The following is a 15,564-nucleotide window of genomic DNA, read 5'->3' as shown; positions in this document are numbered from 1 at the left end:
TGCTTGGGGCGGCACTTGGAGGGGGGCGGCGCTCACCCGGGGAGAGCGGAGCCGCAGCTGGCTCACCGCCCTCCCCCCGGCGCTCTGGCTGGCCATTCACTCACTGCAAGTCAACCTTGTAAATTCTTCAAAATGTGTGGTCCCTATCTGTATTCCACTACCCACCCTACATCCCCTCTGCTTCAGATCCTGTTGGATTTGTGGTAAAAAGAGGAATTGGAGAGGTGTCAACCCACACTGCCTCTTATACCCCCCCGATTGGGAGTACAAGGAGATCTACTTCACATGGGCAGGTCAACTGATGCTGTCTGTTAGAATTTCCAGACTCCGGGGCATGGCGTGCATATGTGCCCATGTGTGGACTACAGATAAGGATCACACAACTTGAAGGACTTCCAGTTACAGGTAGATAAACTCCATTTCAAAGTTGTTTCAGGTGAAATGTAGAAGTAGATAAAAATGAAATATAGTTCTGTCTAGTACATTTATTATGTAAGTATTTTTATGTATCTTGAGTACTTAAATTGGTGTCTGTTGAAAAAGTATTATGCTACTTTCTTTTCTACTCTTCATTGTTTTTTGCTTTATTCAGGCTTTGGAATGGATCCATGACAATGGAGAGTTTTATTTATCCACGCATACCTCCACTGGTTCCAGTATCCATCACACTCAAGAGCTGTTAAAAGAACATGAAGAATTTCAGATCACTGCAAAGGTAAGTAAAGAGCAACAGCAGGTGTATGGCCAGCTTCACCTTGCTGTGTTGGCTTTCTGATCTGTTTCCACTTGACATGAAACGAAACAAAAAATTGCTGGTGTTACCTTACATTGACAAGACTGTGGTGACCTCGCTTAAAAGTGGAGAAAGATAACTTCCTTTCGAGTCCTCAGCTTGGTTGGTTTTCAGGTCAATCATGGATGACTGGAACGCAACTCTTAAATCTTATTTTATGTTCGCAAAATGCAGTAAGGCTTATTGTGTTCCAGTTTGTGTGCTTCAAAATATTGAACGCTTTACTAATGAGAAGATAGCACAAGATGAAAGCTTCAATCATTCAGGTCTGGCTCGTACCTAGAATAACATATTGTACTGCAATGTTTCTAGCAGTGGCAGGCTTACTTCTCTGCCCACTGTGGCCACATGGGACCCCGCCTCACAGGTGCAAACCTAACATTCCAGGCAGGGGACATTTTGTTCCTTATTAATTGTTGAACTCCGGCAGTAACTGCAGCAGGGATTGGTTTCCCTAAGTTCCCTCTCCTGCTCCCCATTTTAAAAGTTGCGCTTTGTCCCCACCCCTTGGCTCTCGGCCCTGTGTGGAAAACTCGTGGAGCCGCAAGCTGGTGAAGAGGTGGTGGTCAAAAGAAGCTACATGCTGGAGACAGCTGGAAATGGAGGAATGAAGGAGAGACTCTGGTCACGTATATGGAAGGACTAAGCATACCTCTGAACACCAAACCCACTGTCCCCTCAAAGACTTGGTCCAGCCCTCTTAGCGTTGCACTCCTGCCATACAATGCTGCCTCTGTTATTTTCAGTGACAGACAGTGGATAAAGAGTGTGCATTTAAAAGTACCATTTTAGCGCAACTCCCCTACACTTTTGCAGCCATTTGCCAGGAGGATGCATTGTCCTTAAGTGTGAGCGTAAGTCTTTGCAGGATCAGGGCCAATGTTTGTATTGTATTGTACCTAAAGACCTTAGTAGGGATTGGAGCCCCTTAGTGCCAGGCGCTGTGTAAACACCTGAGAAGACATGGTCCTTGCCCTAAAAGCTTACCTTGCAGAACTGATATTCTCTATTTCCAGTCAAGAGAATTTCTAAAAGTTAAAGCATGAGGTTTTTTGCTGCTGTTGAAATAATAAAGAAGCAGGCAGCACTTGCTGATCTTCTGTTCCTTGGGGAAAAATCATGGTATCTTCTTTAAAAACACTTGGGTGGGATAGAGGGGAGAGCCAGTTACCTTCCATCATCCCTCCACTTGTTTTTAGTAATTAATTATACAAAACGAGCCCTCTCATTACAGGTACTTGGCAGTAACTTTACTTGTCAGTATTTTCCTGTTGTTTTTCACAGCAAACCAAAGAGAGGGTGAAGCTGTTGATACAGCTGGCTGATGGCTTTTGTGAAAAAGGGCATGCCCATGCAGCAGAGATTAAAAAATGTGTCACAGCAGTGGACAAGAGGTACAGAGACTTCTCTCTGCGCATGGAGAAATATAGGACCTCTTTAGAAAAAGCCCTGGGGATTTCTTCTGACTCAAATAAATCGGTGAGTGAAATTTCTGCATGAACTCTTAGGAGAATGAGCAAATGCTTTTACATAGCTCCTTGTAGCTAATCAGATTGGCCATTGTTTTTCCCCTTTCTCCTCCCTTAACCATTTTTCCTTTTCTCCTTAATACAGAGCAAAAGCCTGCAGCTGGATATAATCCCAGCTAGTGTTCCTGGGTCAGAGGTGAAACTGCGTGATGCTGCTCATGAACTTAATGAAGAAAAGAGAAAATCTGCCCGCAGGAAAGAGTAATGCAGTCTTTACAGATATAAATATATAAATCACTGTTAGTGAAGCAACTGTCATATTTTTGACTTCAAGATTTAGAAAAACATTTTAAATAGGAATGTAGCAAAGGAGAGCTCTGTACTACCCAGCGTGTACCTTCCATAGCCTTGCACAGACTTATTCATTGCCTTATTCCAGTTTTGGTACTTCACTATCTGGTTTAGGGAGTGTTCAGAACCAAGCCTAAAATGAGGATCATTTAAAAAAAAAAAAAAAAAAGAATTGGTAGCAATCCAGAAAAATTCACAAAACATAAGTGGGTAAGGAAGGAAATAGTAGCAATGAGGATAAAGTATTTGCAAAATAAGACTGTTAAAATAATAATAAATAAGTAACACAACTCCATAAATGGAGAGTTTTTTCCTGCTCATGAATAGTAGCAGCTATTGCTCTTCATTTCTTATCAGTTGAATCGGATCCCCAGGCTTCTAATAGATCCTCTTTTCTCTCTCTGTTAATTGTCTTAAAATCCTTGCTTCATTTTTTTTTTTTTTTCTCCAATTTTAACTTCGCTAGTGTTGGAAGCCCCTCCCCCCACAAAAAAGTCATTCTGATGCTAATTAAGCTAATTAAGCTCTTCTGTGCTTTTCTTCTAATATTGGAAATAGAGTAAGTTCATTGCAATGGAGAGAGCATATTCTGATTAGTGGAAAAGCATTGTCCTGTGATCTAGCAGGCTGCAATTTGATCTTTCATTCTTTTGTCATTTTTAAGGTTCATTATGGCTGAGCTAATTCAGACAGAAAAGGCTTACGTAAGAGACCTCCGGGAATGTATGGATGTAAGTGTATATTTTATGGGACAAGGTTTCATTATGTATATCATTTTGCTTCTGCATTTCTTTAGCAACCAAGTGTTGTTAGTTTATAACCACAGGTCCAAATTCTGTGCTTACTTATGCCTCCTGCTAACTTGCTAGTGTCAACATAATTGCACCAGGTGTCAGCCGATGAAGAATTTATCCTATGTGTGTTATTTTTGCTCATTTTCATTTACAGCACTTTATTGCTCTTTGCTCAATAGAAAACATTTTAATGGTCTCAGAACTGACTGTCCATTTCTGTTGGGTTTTTGGTCAGTTTGTTTTGTTTGTAGCAGAGATGAGCCTGTGTTAATTCTTTCATTGTGTTTATCACATGTTTCGGGACTGGCTGACTCTCTTTGAATAGAAATTCAGAGAGGTTCCATGGAAAAGTGCCCAGTAATTGTTAAACTCGAGCAAGTAATGCTCAGCAGTAGCTATTACACAAAATGAAAACTTCTGGAATCCAAACATGACCTTGGTATACTACCCTGAAGCACTGTTTGTTGTCAGGAATATTGCATATTTTAAAAGATTAAATCTCAAGGAGCATATTTGATTGTCACTTTCAAGTCTTGACATTTTTCAAGATGCACAGTGTGTAAAGCTCCGTACCCCAAAATCAATTATAAGTTGTACTTTCCTGTACTTCTCCCTGTGATAATGTTTACTTACAAATGTCAGGAACTGCTACTGTTTGGAAACTTGATTGCTTTTCATGTGCCTTTTTTCTTCTGGCCAGACGTATCTGTGGGAAATGACCAGTGGCGTTGAGGAGATCCCACCTGGTATTGTAAACAAAGAACACATTATCTTCGGAAACATGCAGGAAATCTATGAGTTCCATAATAAGTGAGTAACTTAGCTTCCATGCCCATGTTTACTAGTAAAGATTAAGTGATCACTTCAGGTATTTCCCAGTCAAAATATTGTGTACATAAATGAATAAAGGATGTTTTGCCACAGCAGTAGCTAAAGGGTCTCCCTCATTGTCGAATTACCTGCTTCAGTGATCGCATTTTTCAGTAAATATCTATATAATTCCATTCTCTGGCCCTTCTCTGGCCCAGATATGTCTTCTAATCTTGAATTTTTTAAGAAGCAGTTTGAACTTTGTTCAAGTTCTAGACTGGTTGATTGCCTTGAAGAGATGGACACCACTGATTCTACTTAGCACAGGCAGTGGTTGTGTCAGGCTCATCATGGTCCCTGCCAGTGGGCTCATTTCTGACTTTTAGAAACCACTGCTAGTGGGAAGGGGTAGTTCAGTCTCTTTTTCTGTTGTTCCTTGGCCCTTCTGTGAAAATTGCCAAAAAGGGTTGACATTAGCACTGGTTACAAGGAGTTTGATACGGACACTGGTTCAGTATACCTTTTTTTAACTCTTAATGATTCAGAAGCATTATGTTTAGCTTACTCACATTTTATCTCCTATTGTTTGTTACATGCACTTACTGCATCTCATGTTAAGTTTGATTGAAATCTTTTTGAGTTACAGACCATGTAAGCCTGTGTGTTTGTCTGTTGCCTGGCTTACCATCATCCAGACCCTGATGGGTGCTTTTACATGCTATTGTAATAGAAATATGTCTAGCAGAGCTACCATTTTGTATATTATCTGAGGGATTCACAACAGCTATATTCTCTAATGATCCACAAGGTACAATAGCAGTGTGCACTATGCCATATCAGTAGTGAAAAATCTCAGACTTAATCAAATTCATACTAGGAACTTAGATCAATAACAAATTATTTTGGCTGTGAAAGGGATAGTCTTGTAAAAAAAAAGCCACTTGTTGGTAACTTTGTATGCACCATGTCGCTGCCCTTAAATAACTTCATAAGTAATCTATTATGGGTATAGATAAGAGGTTTTTTCCCTTCATTAATTGCCTTTTTGGGGGAGGGGGAAAAGGCTTTTATTGCAGAGGCCGGCCTCCATCTCTTTTTCTATTTTTTACTGACATTTTAAAAAATAAACCATTCGTAGGGCTTAGGTGAGAGGACACCAGTTAGCCCCTTTCTGAAGAGAACAGCAACAGTTACTACAGTGAGTAGATAATACAGCAGTAAAAAAACTGAATACAACAGTATTTATCACCAACCATTTAAAATCTATGTTGTTTGAGATGTGATATTTATAGGGTCCTGGCACCCCAGATTCTCATCAATTCATAGTATCTTGATCCAGTTGTCAGACGATGCTGTTGGTATGAAGATCCTCTTACAATATATCTGCTCAAACTCTAAATCAATGTTAGCTGTCCTAATGAAAACATGCCATGTTTCTTTTAATGGTGTTCTGTTTTTCTCTACCCATAGCATATTCCTAAAGGAGCTGGAGAAATACGAACAGTTACCAGAAGATGTTGGGCACTGCTTCGTAACTTGGGTAATGAAATGATGGTTGGTGTTAGAAGTAACAAATGAAATCGAGAGCAGAAGGAGATGGAGGCTTTTGCTTTGTGTAGTCTTTTTCTTAATTAGTGGATTTGTACAAGTACTTTTTTTCCTCTTGAAGTAAACAAACTATTGACTTTAATTAAAAATGCCAACAAATGCAACAACATGGCTCCCACTGAAATCAGTTTCAGTTGTGTGCATACACCTGAGGGCAGAACGTAGCTCACTTAACTATAAATCGACTTTCTCATTCCTTTTTATTATTTTGATTGTAATATGTTTAGAGCCCTGCAAATCTATGGATATCCACTGACCATGTTTGTGGATTGTGAATTGGATGCGGATACAAATTTTGTATCCGCCCAGGGCTCTAATTATGTTGTGTATTTTCTCACAGTGCTGGGTTGAATTGGAAAAGAATCCCCAGTAGTTTGACTGGTTTCAGGCAGTGGAAATGCTCTTTCATAAGCTGTTTAAATTTGCATTTTGTTCTGCAGGCAGACAAGTTTCAAATGTATGTTACGTATTGTAAAAATAAGCCAGATTCTACCCAGCTGATATTGGAGCATGCAGGGGCATATTTTGATGTAAGTACCAGACTTTTTGTGCATATATTAAAAATATGGATGGGTTGTTTTTAATCATGCAGTTCTACTTACATTGGAATGCTTAAGAAATTGGACATCTACTAGTAACACCAGATAAACTCTCCATAATTAATAATCCTACAACATGTCAGTTAAATCTAAGAACTTTTATGTCTCCGGTGTCTAATATATAGTATTTTATTGCTATTTTAGTCCCCTAAAAATCAATTAAAATATAATTTTAAACAGTCGCTATCACCTATCAAAGGAATTGGAAACATAGTAACGGTTGAATGTCTGTTTTGAAATGCAAACAGATTTTAGCAATTAAAACTCAGATATAAAACTACAGTTTTAGAGACAGATGCTACGTATTCTAACAATGATGAATTTGGTTCAGTCTGATTGTTCAGTCTGAATCAAGACTAAAATCTTGGACTTGCAGCATGAAAATGTAAATTAACAGTTTTAATGTAAATTAACTGCTTTTATTTCTATTTAATGTATTGTTCAAAGCTGCTATAGTCATGGGGGAAAGGGTCTCCTGCCTTGTGATTAGCATCTACAGTGGCCGTTTCCCCAATGGGTGTCATTCACGCAACTCCACTGAGTGGATACAGTTCTCAGGGCAGCAGCTCCTCCTAGTGAATACAGGGTAGAGTGGGGTAGGGGAACCAGGTCCATCCCACTCCACCAAGTTCCAACCCAGGGCCCTGCGAGGCGGGTTTGGCGGCACACCTGTCAGCATCTGATGTCTGCCTCAAGTTGGCTTCGCTGGGTCACTTTCACCTTCTGAGTTTCCAGCCCTGCTTGCAGTTGCTGGGTGCTGTGGCTCCTCCACTTCCTGGCTCAGTGCAGGCTCAGCTCAGGTCCTCTTGCCTTCTTGGAATCATAGAATATCAGGGTTGGAAGAGACCTCAGGAGGTCATCTAGTCCAACCCCCTGCTCAAAGCAGAACCAACCCCAACTAAATCATCCCAGCCAGGGCTTTGTCAAGTCTGGCCTTAAAAACCTCTAAGGATGGAGATTCCACCACTTCCTGAGGTAACCCATTCCAGTGCTTCACCACCCCTCCTAGTGAAATAGTTTTTCCTAATATCCAATGTAGACCTCCCCCACTGCAACTTGAGACCATTGCTTCTTGTTCTGTCATCTGCCACCACTGAGAACTGCCTAGCTCCATCGTCTTTGGAACCCCCCTTCAGGTAGTTGAAGGCTGCTATCAAATCCCTCCTCACTCTTCTCCTCTGCAGAAATAAGCCCAGTTCCCTCAGCCTCTCCTCATAAGTCATGTGCCCCGGCCCCCTAATCATTTTCGTTGCCCTCCGCTGGACTCTCTCCAATTTGTCCACATCCTTTCTGTAGTGGGGGACCCAAAACTGGACACAATACTCCAGATGTGGCCTCACCAGTGCAGAATAGAGGGGAATAATCACTTCCCTCAATCTGCTGACAGTGCTCCTACTAATGCAGCCAATATGCCGTTAGCCTCTTGGCAACAAGGGCACACTGTTGACTCATATCCAGCTTCTTATCCACTGTAATCCCCAGGTCCTCTTCTGCAGAACTGCCGCTTAGCCAGTCGATCCTCAGCCTGTAGCAGTGCATGGGATTCTTCCGTCCTAAGTGCAGGACTCTGCACTTGTCCTTGTTGAACCTTATCAGATTTCTTTTGGCCAAATCCTCCAATTTGTCTAGGTCATTCTGGCCCCTATCTCTACCTTCCAGCATACCTACCTCTCCCCCTAGCTAGGTGTCATCCATGAACTTGCTTAGGTGCAATCCATCCAATCATCCAGATCATTAAGAAGATGTTGAACAAAACTGGCCCCAGGTCCAACCCCTGGGGCACTCCGCTTGATACTGGCTGCCCACTAGACATTGAGCCATTGATCACTACCCATTGAGCCCAACGATCTAGCAAGCTTTCTATCCACCTTATAATCAATTCATCCAATCCATACCTTTTTTAACTTGCTGGCAAGAATATTGTGGGAGACCGTATCAAAAGTTTTGCTACAGTCAAGATATATCACGTCCACCGCTTTCCCCATATCCACAGAGCCAGTTATCTCATCATAGAAGGCAATCAGGTTGGTTCCTCTCCTCTAAGTGCTTCAAAATGGATGAGGACCTGCTCCATGACTTTTCCAGGGACTGAGGTGAGACTGACCGAGCTGTAGTTCCCTGGATTCTCCTTCTTCCCTTTTTTTAAAGATGGGCATCATATTTGCCTTTTTCAAAGATAATGGCTCTGCAATTACATCAGCCAACTCCCTCAGCACCATCGGATGCATTAGATCTGGGCCCATGGTCTTGTGCATGTCCAGCTTTTCTAAATAGTCCTTAACCTGTTCTTTCACCACTGACGGCTGCTCACCTCCTCCCCATACTGGGCTGCCCAGTGCAGCAGTCTGGGAGCTGACCTTGTCTGTGAAGACCGAGGCCAAAAAAAGCATTGAGTACTTCAGCTTTTTCCACATCATCTGTCACTAGGTTGCCTCCCTCATTCAGTAAGGGTCCCACACTTTCCCTGACCATCTTCTTGTTGCTAGCATAAGCAACTAACTCTTAGCCCAGAGCTGCACCTTAACCCCCTTCCTGCCCAATGAGGGGTTTCTACAACCCATCACAGCTGCTAATCTAATTATGGCACAGCTTGCTTTTATACGGAAGTTCCTTACCAGGTATATATGATGTCCATTCGAGACAAGGGCAAAAAGGCCGCAACTGCTTAGCACTGAACTTCATTGAGAACTCATAGTTGCCACATTAGAGGACTAAGATTCCCTTTCCAAATGTGCCCTTGGTTAAAGAGCGCATGTGTATTTAAACATCAATTATGGTGCTCCCTCCTAAGTATATACTCTGAGCCATCACTAGTGAAATGGATACTGGGAAGAACTGTTTGTGTTAAGAGGAGAAAAAAGGGGCTCGTGATTTAATCACCTCTAAAAAAAAAAATCTTTACAGGTATGCCAAAGAACTTTCACTAATGCCACCAACAGTATGAACGTTTTAAAGACCCATCACGTTGGACTTCCACATGCTGCATTTCTAATAGATGAAAATGAAGAGCTGTGTTGGGAGAGAAAACTAGTCAGAGATGACCAAATAATCCTATATAATGTGTAATTAGGCAACTAATTATGCGGGGAGGGATAGCTCAGTGGTTTGAGCATTGGCCTGCTAAACCCAGGGTTGTGAGTTCAATCCTTGAGGGGGCCACTTAGGGATCTGGGGAAGTACTTGGTCCTGCTAGTGAAGGCAGGGGGCTGGACTCGATGACTTTTCAAGGTCCCTTTCAAGTTCTAGGATATCCTCACTAATTTTATTTATTTATTTATGTATTTTATTTAACTAATATTGATGTTAAAAGTGTGTGTATACAAATGAATGCACACTTAGTACCTATATGCACACAACACTCATAGCTAAATATATATAGAAGCTAAGACTGCATTTTACATTATAGAGATGCTGTTTGCAACTGTATAAAACCTCAAACCTACAACTTCCTTAAAAAGCGCACTAGCTTATGCTTCTGAGTCTGTTCAAGAAATCAGCTTCAAACTAAAAACATACTTGACTTCATATTTAGTACACAACCTGTACCTCATGCCATGTGTGTGACTGCATTACAATCATAGTTTCACAACTCATGGATTCAGTAGATAATTTGCTACTTAAAAATGAGTACAACTACCCTGTGGGTGTGAATTGTATTAAAGTTTGTGCCAAATTGACACAGCCAATCAGTTAAACATTCAGTGTTTAAAGTTCTTAACTAGCCTACTTTTATAACTGTTCTAGTAGAATGGAAGAAAGTCCTCGATGTAAATCTCAGCTTTCCTCTTAAAAATCTGGCCTACTATTGCTGAGCTCTTTCCCTTTTGGTAAGTAGTCAGTAAATTACACGTCGTGCTCCCTCTGCTGGCCTTTTAGCAGCAGTTAATGAAACACGCTTCCCGGAGTTGGTTACACTTAAATTAGCAAACCACAGTGTGAAATCTGTTCCCAAATGGGCGTTGGCTATTGCCAGACAATATCATCACAGCCAAAAGCATTTCCCTGTTTACCCAAAGCAACTTAGGAAAAAATTATCAAAGTTAAAATACCTAAAAACTCAGTGTTTCAGATCCAGAGTCTTTGCTGTTCAGATGTAGGTCCTTTTTAAAAGCTTGATGACAGTTGGCCAGGAAGTTAAAAGAAGTTTTATATAGAAGGGGGAGCAGATGGACTCAAAATATAATATGCTTTGATTTGAAAATCTTGCTATCTCATCCTTTTTTCTTTGCCCATTACAATGGAAAGGACAGGTACTGTATCAAATGTAACACTTGTAGCTGGCTAACCTACTATTGTTAATCCACATGACACTCAAATTTGTCATTGTTTAATACAGGAAATACAACAGCGACATGGATTGGCCAACTCCATCTCCTCTTACCTTATCAAACCTGTCCAGAGGATAACAAAATATCAGCTTCTCTTAAAGGTAGGTATCACTTTAAAGTTTTAGGATGTCTGATCCTGCAGTTCTCATACAGGCAAAAACCCCATCATAATCAATACGACTGTTACTTGCATAAGGCCTGATGCTGCAGGTTTTCAGTGAGCCTCAGGAACTGCAGTAACGTCTTCTGTAAGAAACTGCTTAAAAATGAAAAATTGTCCTAAATAAGCAATTTTTTATTCAGACACGTGTAAATCAAATATGACACCTATATACTTGCCCTAATTATCCTACTCTTAATTTTAAAAATACTCTTGGCTTTTCCAGTTAAAAAATGAGCAGCTAATGTCCATCCCAAGAGTTTATGAATGATAATGTTGAAATTGCTTCTAGAATGAAGTCTCATAAGCCTCTAGCTGTATTAATATTTTAAATGGTTTAATATACTATTAAGAGTGTCTGGAAAACCACTGGGCTATGGATTTTTATGTAACATTGTATACAATTATCTAGACAATGACATTGTGAATACTAAAACACAAATAGACACCTATTACTACCACAAGATGGGGGTAAATTAGAGCTTACAATTAAGCAAAAGAAGCATTTGACAATGGACAGAGAACACTTTGGACTCCAGGGCAGTGCTTATGAGACTTGAGCAATGTACTGTATTTGCAGTTTTAAATACTCTAGGGTATTCTGGGTTTTGTGTGCTTAACAAAATTAGATGTTAACTTTTTCTCTGTTTAGCTAAAATTGCACTTTGATTTGATTGCCAGCCTATGTACTGATAAGATATTCCTTATTATTCTTTTTAAATGTTTAATAGCTTGGCCATTTCAGGTCACAACAGGTGGAAACTAACATCTCATTTTATATTGAATGTGAAATCCTCCCTCTCCTCTGCCAGTGGAAAAAAATAATTAATAAATCCATAATCCTGTTAATTATTTAATTTACAATATTGATCTAAACAGATGTGTGTTTAGAAAGTGTCACTTGTTAGTTTCAAAACTTAATTTTAAATATAAACATTGCTAAAATTATGGATTAATACAAAAGTTGCGGGGCAGCCTGGTGCCTGAGTTGATTGGTGACATGCACTGACAAGGAAGCCGCCTAGTTTCATGACTCCAGTGAGTCACAAAGCAATAACTTTGTGAGTAGAATATGCCTCACTACCCACAAGCAGCCACTTCATCCCCCTAGTGGCATTGACGTCCTCCATATTTCTGTTCAGTTACCTGCAGCTTAAAGGGTGTTGGTGCATTGTGGGATACTGTGAGAGGCTGGAGGGGGTCAAAAATGTGGACCAGCCCATATCCCCAGGAGAAGAAATAAAAATAAAAACAAATTGAAAGTTAGGACTAAATGACCCTCTCCACTTACAGTTGTTTCTTAACTAGTGAGGGAATGCAGTGGCAGTGTTGCGAGCTGGGTCAGGCTCGAACTTAAGTTTGAGGACTGGTCTTCACTGGGGGAGATCGACGCTGCTGCAATCGATGCAGTGGGTGTCGATTTAGTGGGTCTAGTTAACACCCGCTAAATCAATGGCAGAGCACTCTCCGATTGACTCCGGCACTCCAGCTCCCCGAGAAGAGTAAGGGAAGTCGACCGGAGAAGAGTAAAGGAAGTCGACCTTGACTTCAGTTATGTTATTCACGTAGCTGGAGTAGCATAACCTAGATTGACTTACCCCGGTAGTGAAGACAAACCCTGAGTTAGAGTCCAACCTAGGGCTATTGCTCTTTGAAGCCAGATTTGATGGTGCCAAAAGTGCCAAGCTTTTCTCATGAAATTTCAGCCTAAAGTAGCAGAGTCCAAAGAACAACTGGACACTGTCTTTCATCTGGACTGGTCAGAGTGCCTAGATTAGCTGTTTTCATGAGATTTTGCCTGTATCTGGACCAGAATTTGAAAATAGGCTCCTTTCACTTTTGGAAGCGACCAGTACCAAATACACAGAAGTGGGTGTAGATGCAGAGTTCCTAATCCAACCCCCTTCCCTGTGCCTGAAATCAGACTGGGTTGTAAATCAAGGCTGTGGCATACATTTTGGCCTGTCTCCGGACTTCATGATGTGGGATGATGTGCTGAAGGAAGGCTGGAAAACATTAGGGCTGACCGTTTTAAGGAAAGTGTCCAACTGAGGACATTATGTTTATTTTGTGTTTCCGATTATTCATGCATTATCTCCTGCTGTTCATTTGTCTTACCTCCGCACCACTCCCTATACAGTTTATTTAAATTGTGCCTCTCCCCTGCCATTTCATTCTATTCCGCTGTGCAGACATCAGCAAAGTGAAGCATCCTGATTATATGCTTCAGAGAGCAGTCTTCTAATACACTGTTGTTTGCTGCCACCTGCACAGTGAAGTAAGGGATTAAAACAGCATTTTAAATAGGGAAAAAAAGGCAAAGGAAGGAGACTTGGCAGATGTGAAAGAGCATAAATAAAAGCAACTAGGAAGAGTAGAGAGAGCCAACAAATTAGAGGCAGTTGAAATTTCACATGGAAAGGTCACTCCCCCAGATTCTGGCAAGTTGCTTTAATTTGTCTCTTTCATTTGTCTCTTTCAGAACCTATGCCCAAAAAGTTCTTGAAGTATCTTCTGCTTTTAGTGCTAAAGCCACGTAACTCTGAAGTCTGTTTTTACTCTAGTTCCTTGCATTTCTTGTGTTGACAGTTTTTTTCAAAAATGAAGTAGCAAAAATAGGCTAAGAATGAGCGATAAGTTCTAGAAACATGCTGTAGCGAATGTGGATCCTGGCTTGGATACCTGACGAGGCATATATGCCTCTTCAGCTAAAGAAAGATGGGTTTTATACCTGTGTTGTTTAGAGGCTGCTGCAGTGTGGCACAAGAATGTCTGACACTAAGACAGTACTTGATTCTAAGGCAGGAATGTGGACCCAGGCAGTTTCATGCTAAAGTCAAGTGGGAGTCTCCAGGGGCACCAGGATATATACTGTTAAATCAGAATGCAGGATTGTGGCCCTAGTTTCTAGTGCTTAAGCACATCTCTTCGACCAGTACGTCATGTACACATATATATTCAAGCAAACCTATAACTTTTGGAAGATTTGCAAGTGTATACTAACCTTTTAGTAAACGTTGGACATTAAAAATGTAATCACTTTTTCAAAAGCTTCTTTGTTTAACACACTCATTTTTAAAACTGATTAATATTTGGATCAGCTTCCTTTAAAACGTATGGATGGTTAACAAATCAAATAGAATCTCTTGCTACCCCTTCAGGGCCTGATCTTGCGAAGCATAGAGTATGCTACACTGCCACTTGCAGTCTGAGAGGAGCTGAAGGGCACCTGGCAGGACGAGGCCTTTGATCACCAGAGCAAATGCTACTTTTTTGTTTCGTTGTATTGTAGAAATAGATGTTATGCTAATAGTGGCCTGTTGATCTTCTGCAGGAGCTGCTCACCTGCTGTGAAGAAGGTAAAGGCGAGATTAAAGATGGTCTGGAGGTGATGCTTAGTGTGCCAAAGCGAGCCAATGATGCCATGCACCTCAGCATGCTGGAAGGTAGAACTAAAACTTGCTACCGTACACTTGTGTAATAAGTTCTGTAACTTCACATTAAAATATTCTGTGAAGTCAAAGAGATATGAGGGAAAAGTGGAAATTTGTTTAGAGTTGCTTTCACTTTCTAAAGACATTGATATGCTTTCATCTTTTTGGCATGGAGTTATTTGGATGATTTCTTTTTATAAAACAATAAGGCAGCAGATGACAAAAATTATAGTAATATATCTGATTAAAAAAAGGATGTTCTAACATCTCGACATACAGCTATTTACAGCTTACTTACAGTTGAAACATTTGATTCAGTTCTATTCTAAGGGAACGCACCTTGAGCTAAATAACCTCAGCTGCATTTCTCATCCAGTGTCATAACTTTTTTTGTCTGAAGAAAGTTCAAAAAAGTATGCAAATCCACCAGAGGTGGTTCTGGTCTATGTATCAAGTAATAATCTCCAGGAAGGTCGTTGCTTTCAGATCTGTATGCTGTCTGTTCCATACCTGACTTCCGGTTCAAAAACAATACATCTTTTGGCAGTTTAAAAAAAAAAAAAGGCAACATAAACCAATTTAATCTTCGACATAGCCAGAAAAGCACAATCTTGTACATGCAGAATATAGCAGGCATTTAATTTTGGATTCAATTGCTTATATATGCTTATAATTGACATTTGACCCAAAACCATTTCATAGTCTGTACATGATCATGTATTGCATAAAAAGATCCCCCATATACTTGATAACTTTGATGGAAAATCTGTTTCATAAAGCAACCCATCACAAATAGAGCTAAAAGCATGACCACAGCAGATTTAAGTTGAATATAAAGGATTTGTCACAGATGTTTTGGCTAATATTTACATTTTCTTTGAAACTATTGTGACTGCAGGGTTGGGCCCTGTGACAGGAAACTGAAAACACTTCAGATGGGATTTCCAAAATCTCCTGAGTGACTTAGATTAGAGCACACCATGCACTGACTTTCAGTAAGACATGTGCTCCTAAGTGTCACTTTTGAAAATCCCCCACCTCTCTATATTCTTATGGAACTACTAATGTGAATGAAAGTTTGCAGGATCAGTCCCAAAGTCCCATGTAGTGTGAGCTTGAATGCTGAATGTTCATCCTTTACCATTAAGAGTACCTAGACTGACTCTACAGAATATTCTATTTCTTTCACAAAGGATATGTGCATAGTTATGAGTCATT

The 15,564-nt window shown here is 40.4% G+C and overlaps 1 protein-coding gene across 3 annotated transcripts in view; it reads left to right on the top strand.

Annotated features, from left to right (window-relative positions):
* Window positions 1–15,564, top strand: part of TRIO (trio Rho guanine nucleotide exchange factor) — a 433,666-nt gene that overhangs the window by 291,109 nt on the left and 126,993 nt on the right. For all 3 annotated transcript variants that reach the window (XM_054017964.1, XM_054017965.1, XM_054017966.1), the window contains exons 21-29: window positions 593–715; window positions 2,078–2,272; window positions 2,408–2,523; window positions 3,278–3,344; window positions 4,108–4,217; window positions 5,688–5,757; window positions 6,266–6,355; window positions 10,761–10,853; window positions 14,247–14,358. In XM_054017964.1, coding sequence (XP_053873939.1) covers window positions 593–715; window positions 2,078–2,272; window positions 2,408–2,523; window positions 3,278–3,344; window positions 4,108–4,217; window positions 5,688–5,757; window positions 6,266–6,355; window positions 10,761–10,853; window positions 14,247–14,358 — 976 coding nt within the window. The remainder of the gene's footprint in view (window positions 1–592; window positions 716–2,077; window positions 2,273–2,407; window positions 2,524–3,277; window positions 3,345–4,107; window positions 4,218–5,687; window positions 5,758–6,265; window positions 6,356–10,760; window positions 10,854–14,246; window positions 14,359–15,564) is intronic.

Source organism: Malaclemys terrapin, chromosome 2 (assembly GCF_027887155.1).
Source record: "Malaclemys terrapin pileata isolate rMalTer1 chromosome 2, rMalTer1.hap1, whole genome shotgun sequence".
NCBI lineage: Eukaryota > Metazoa > Chordata > Testudines > Emydidae > Malaclemys > Malaclemys terrapin.
Note: the sequence above shows the minus strand (reverse complement) of the source record. Positions and strands in the feature narration are given on the sequence as shown.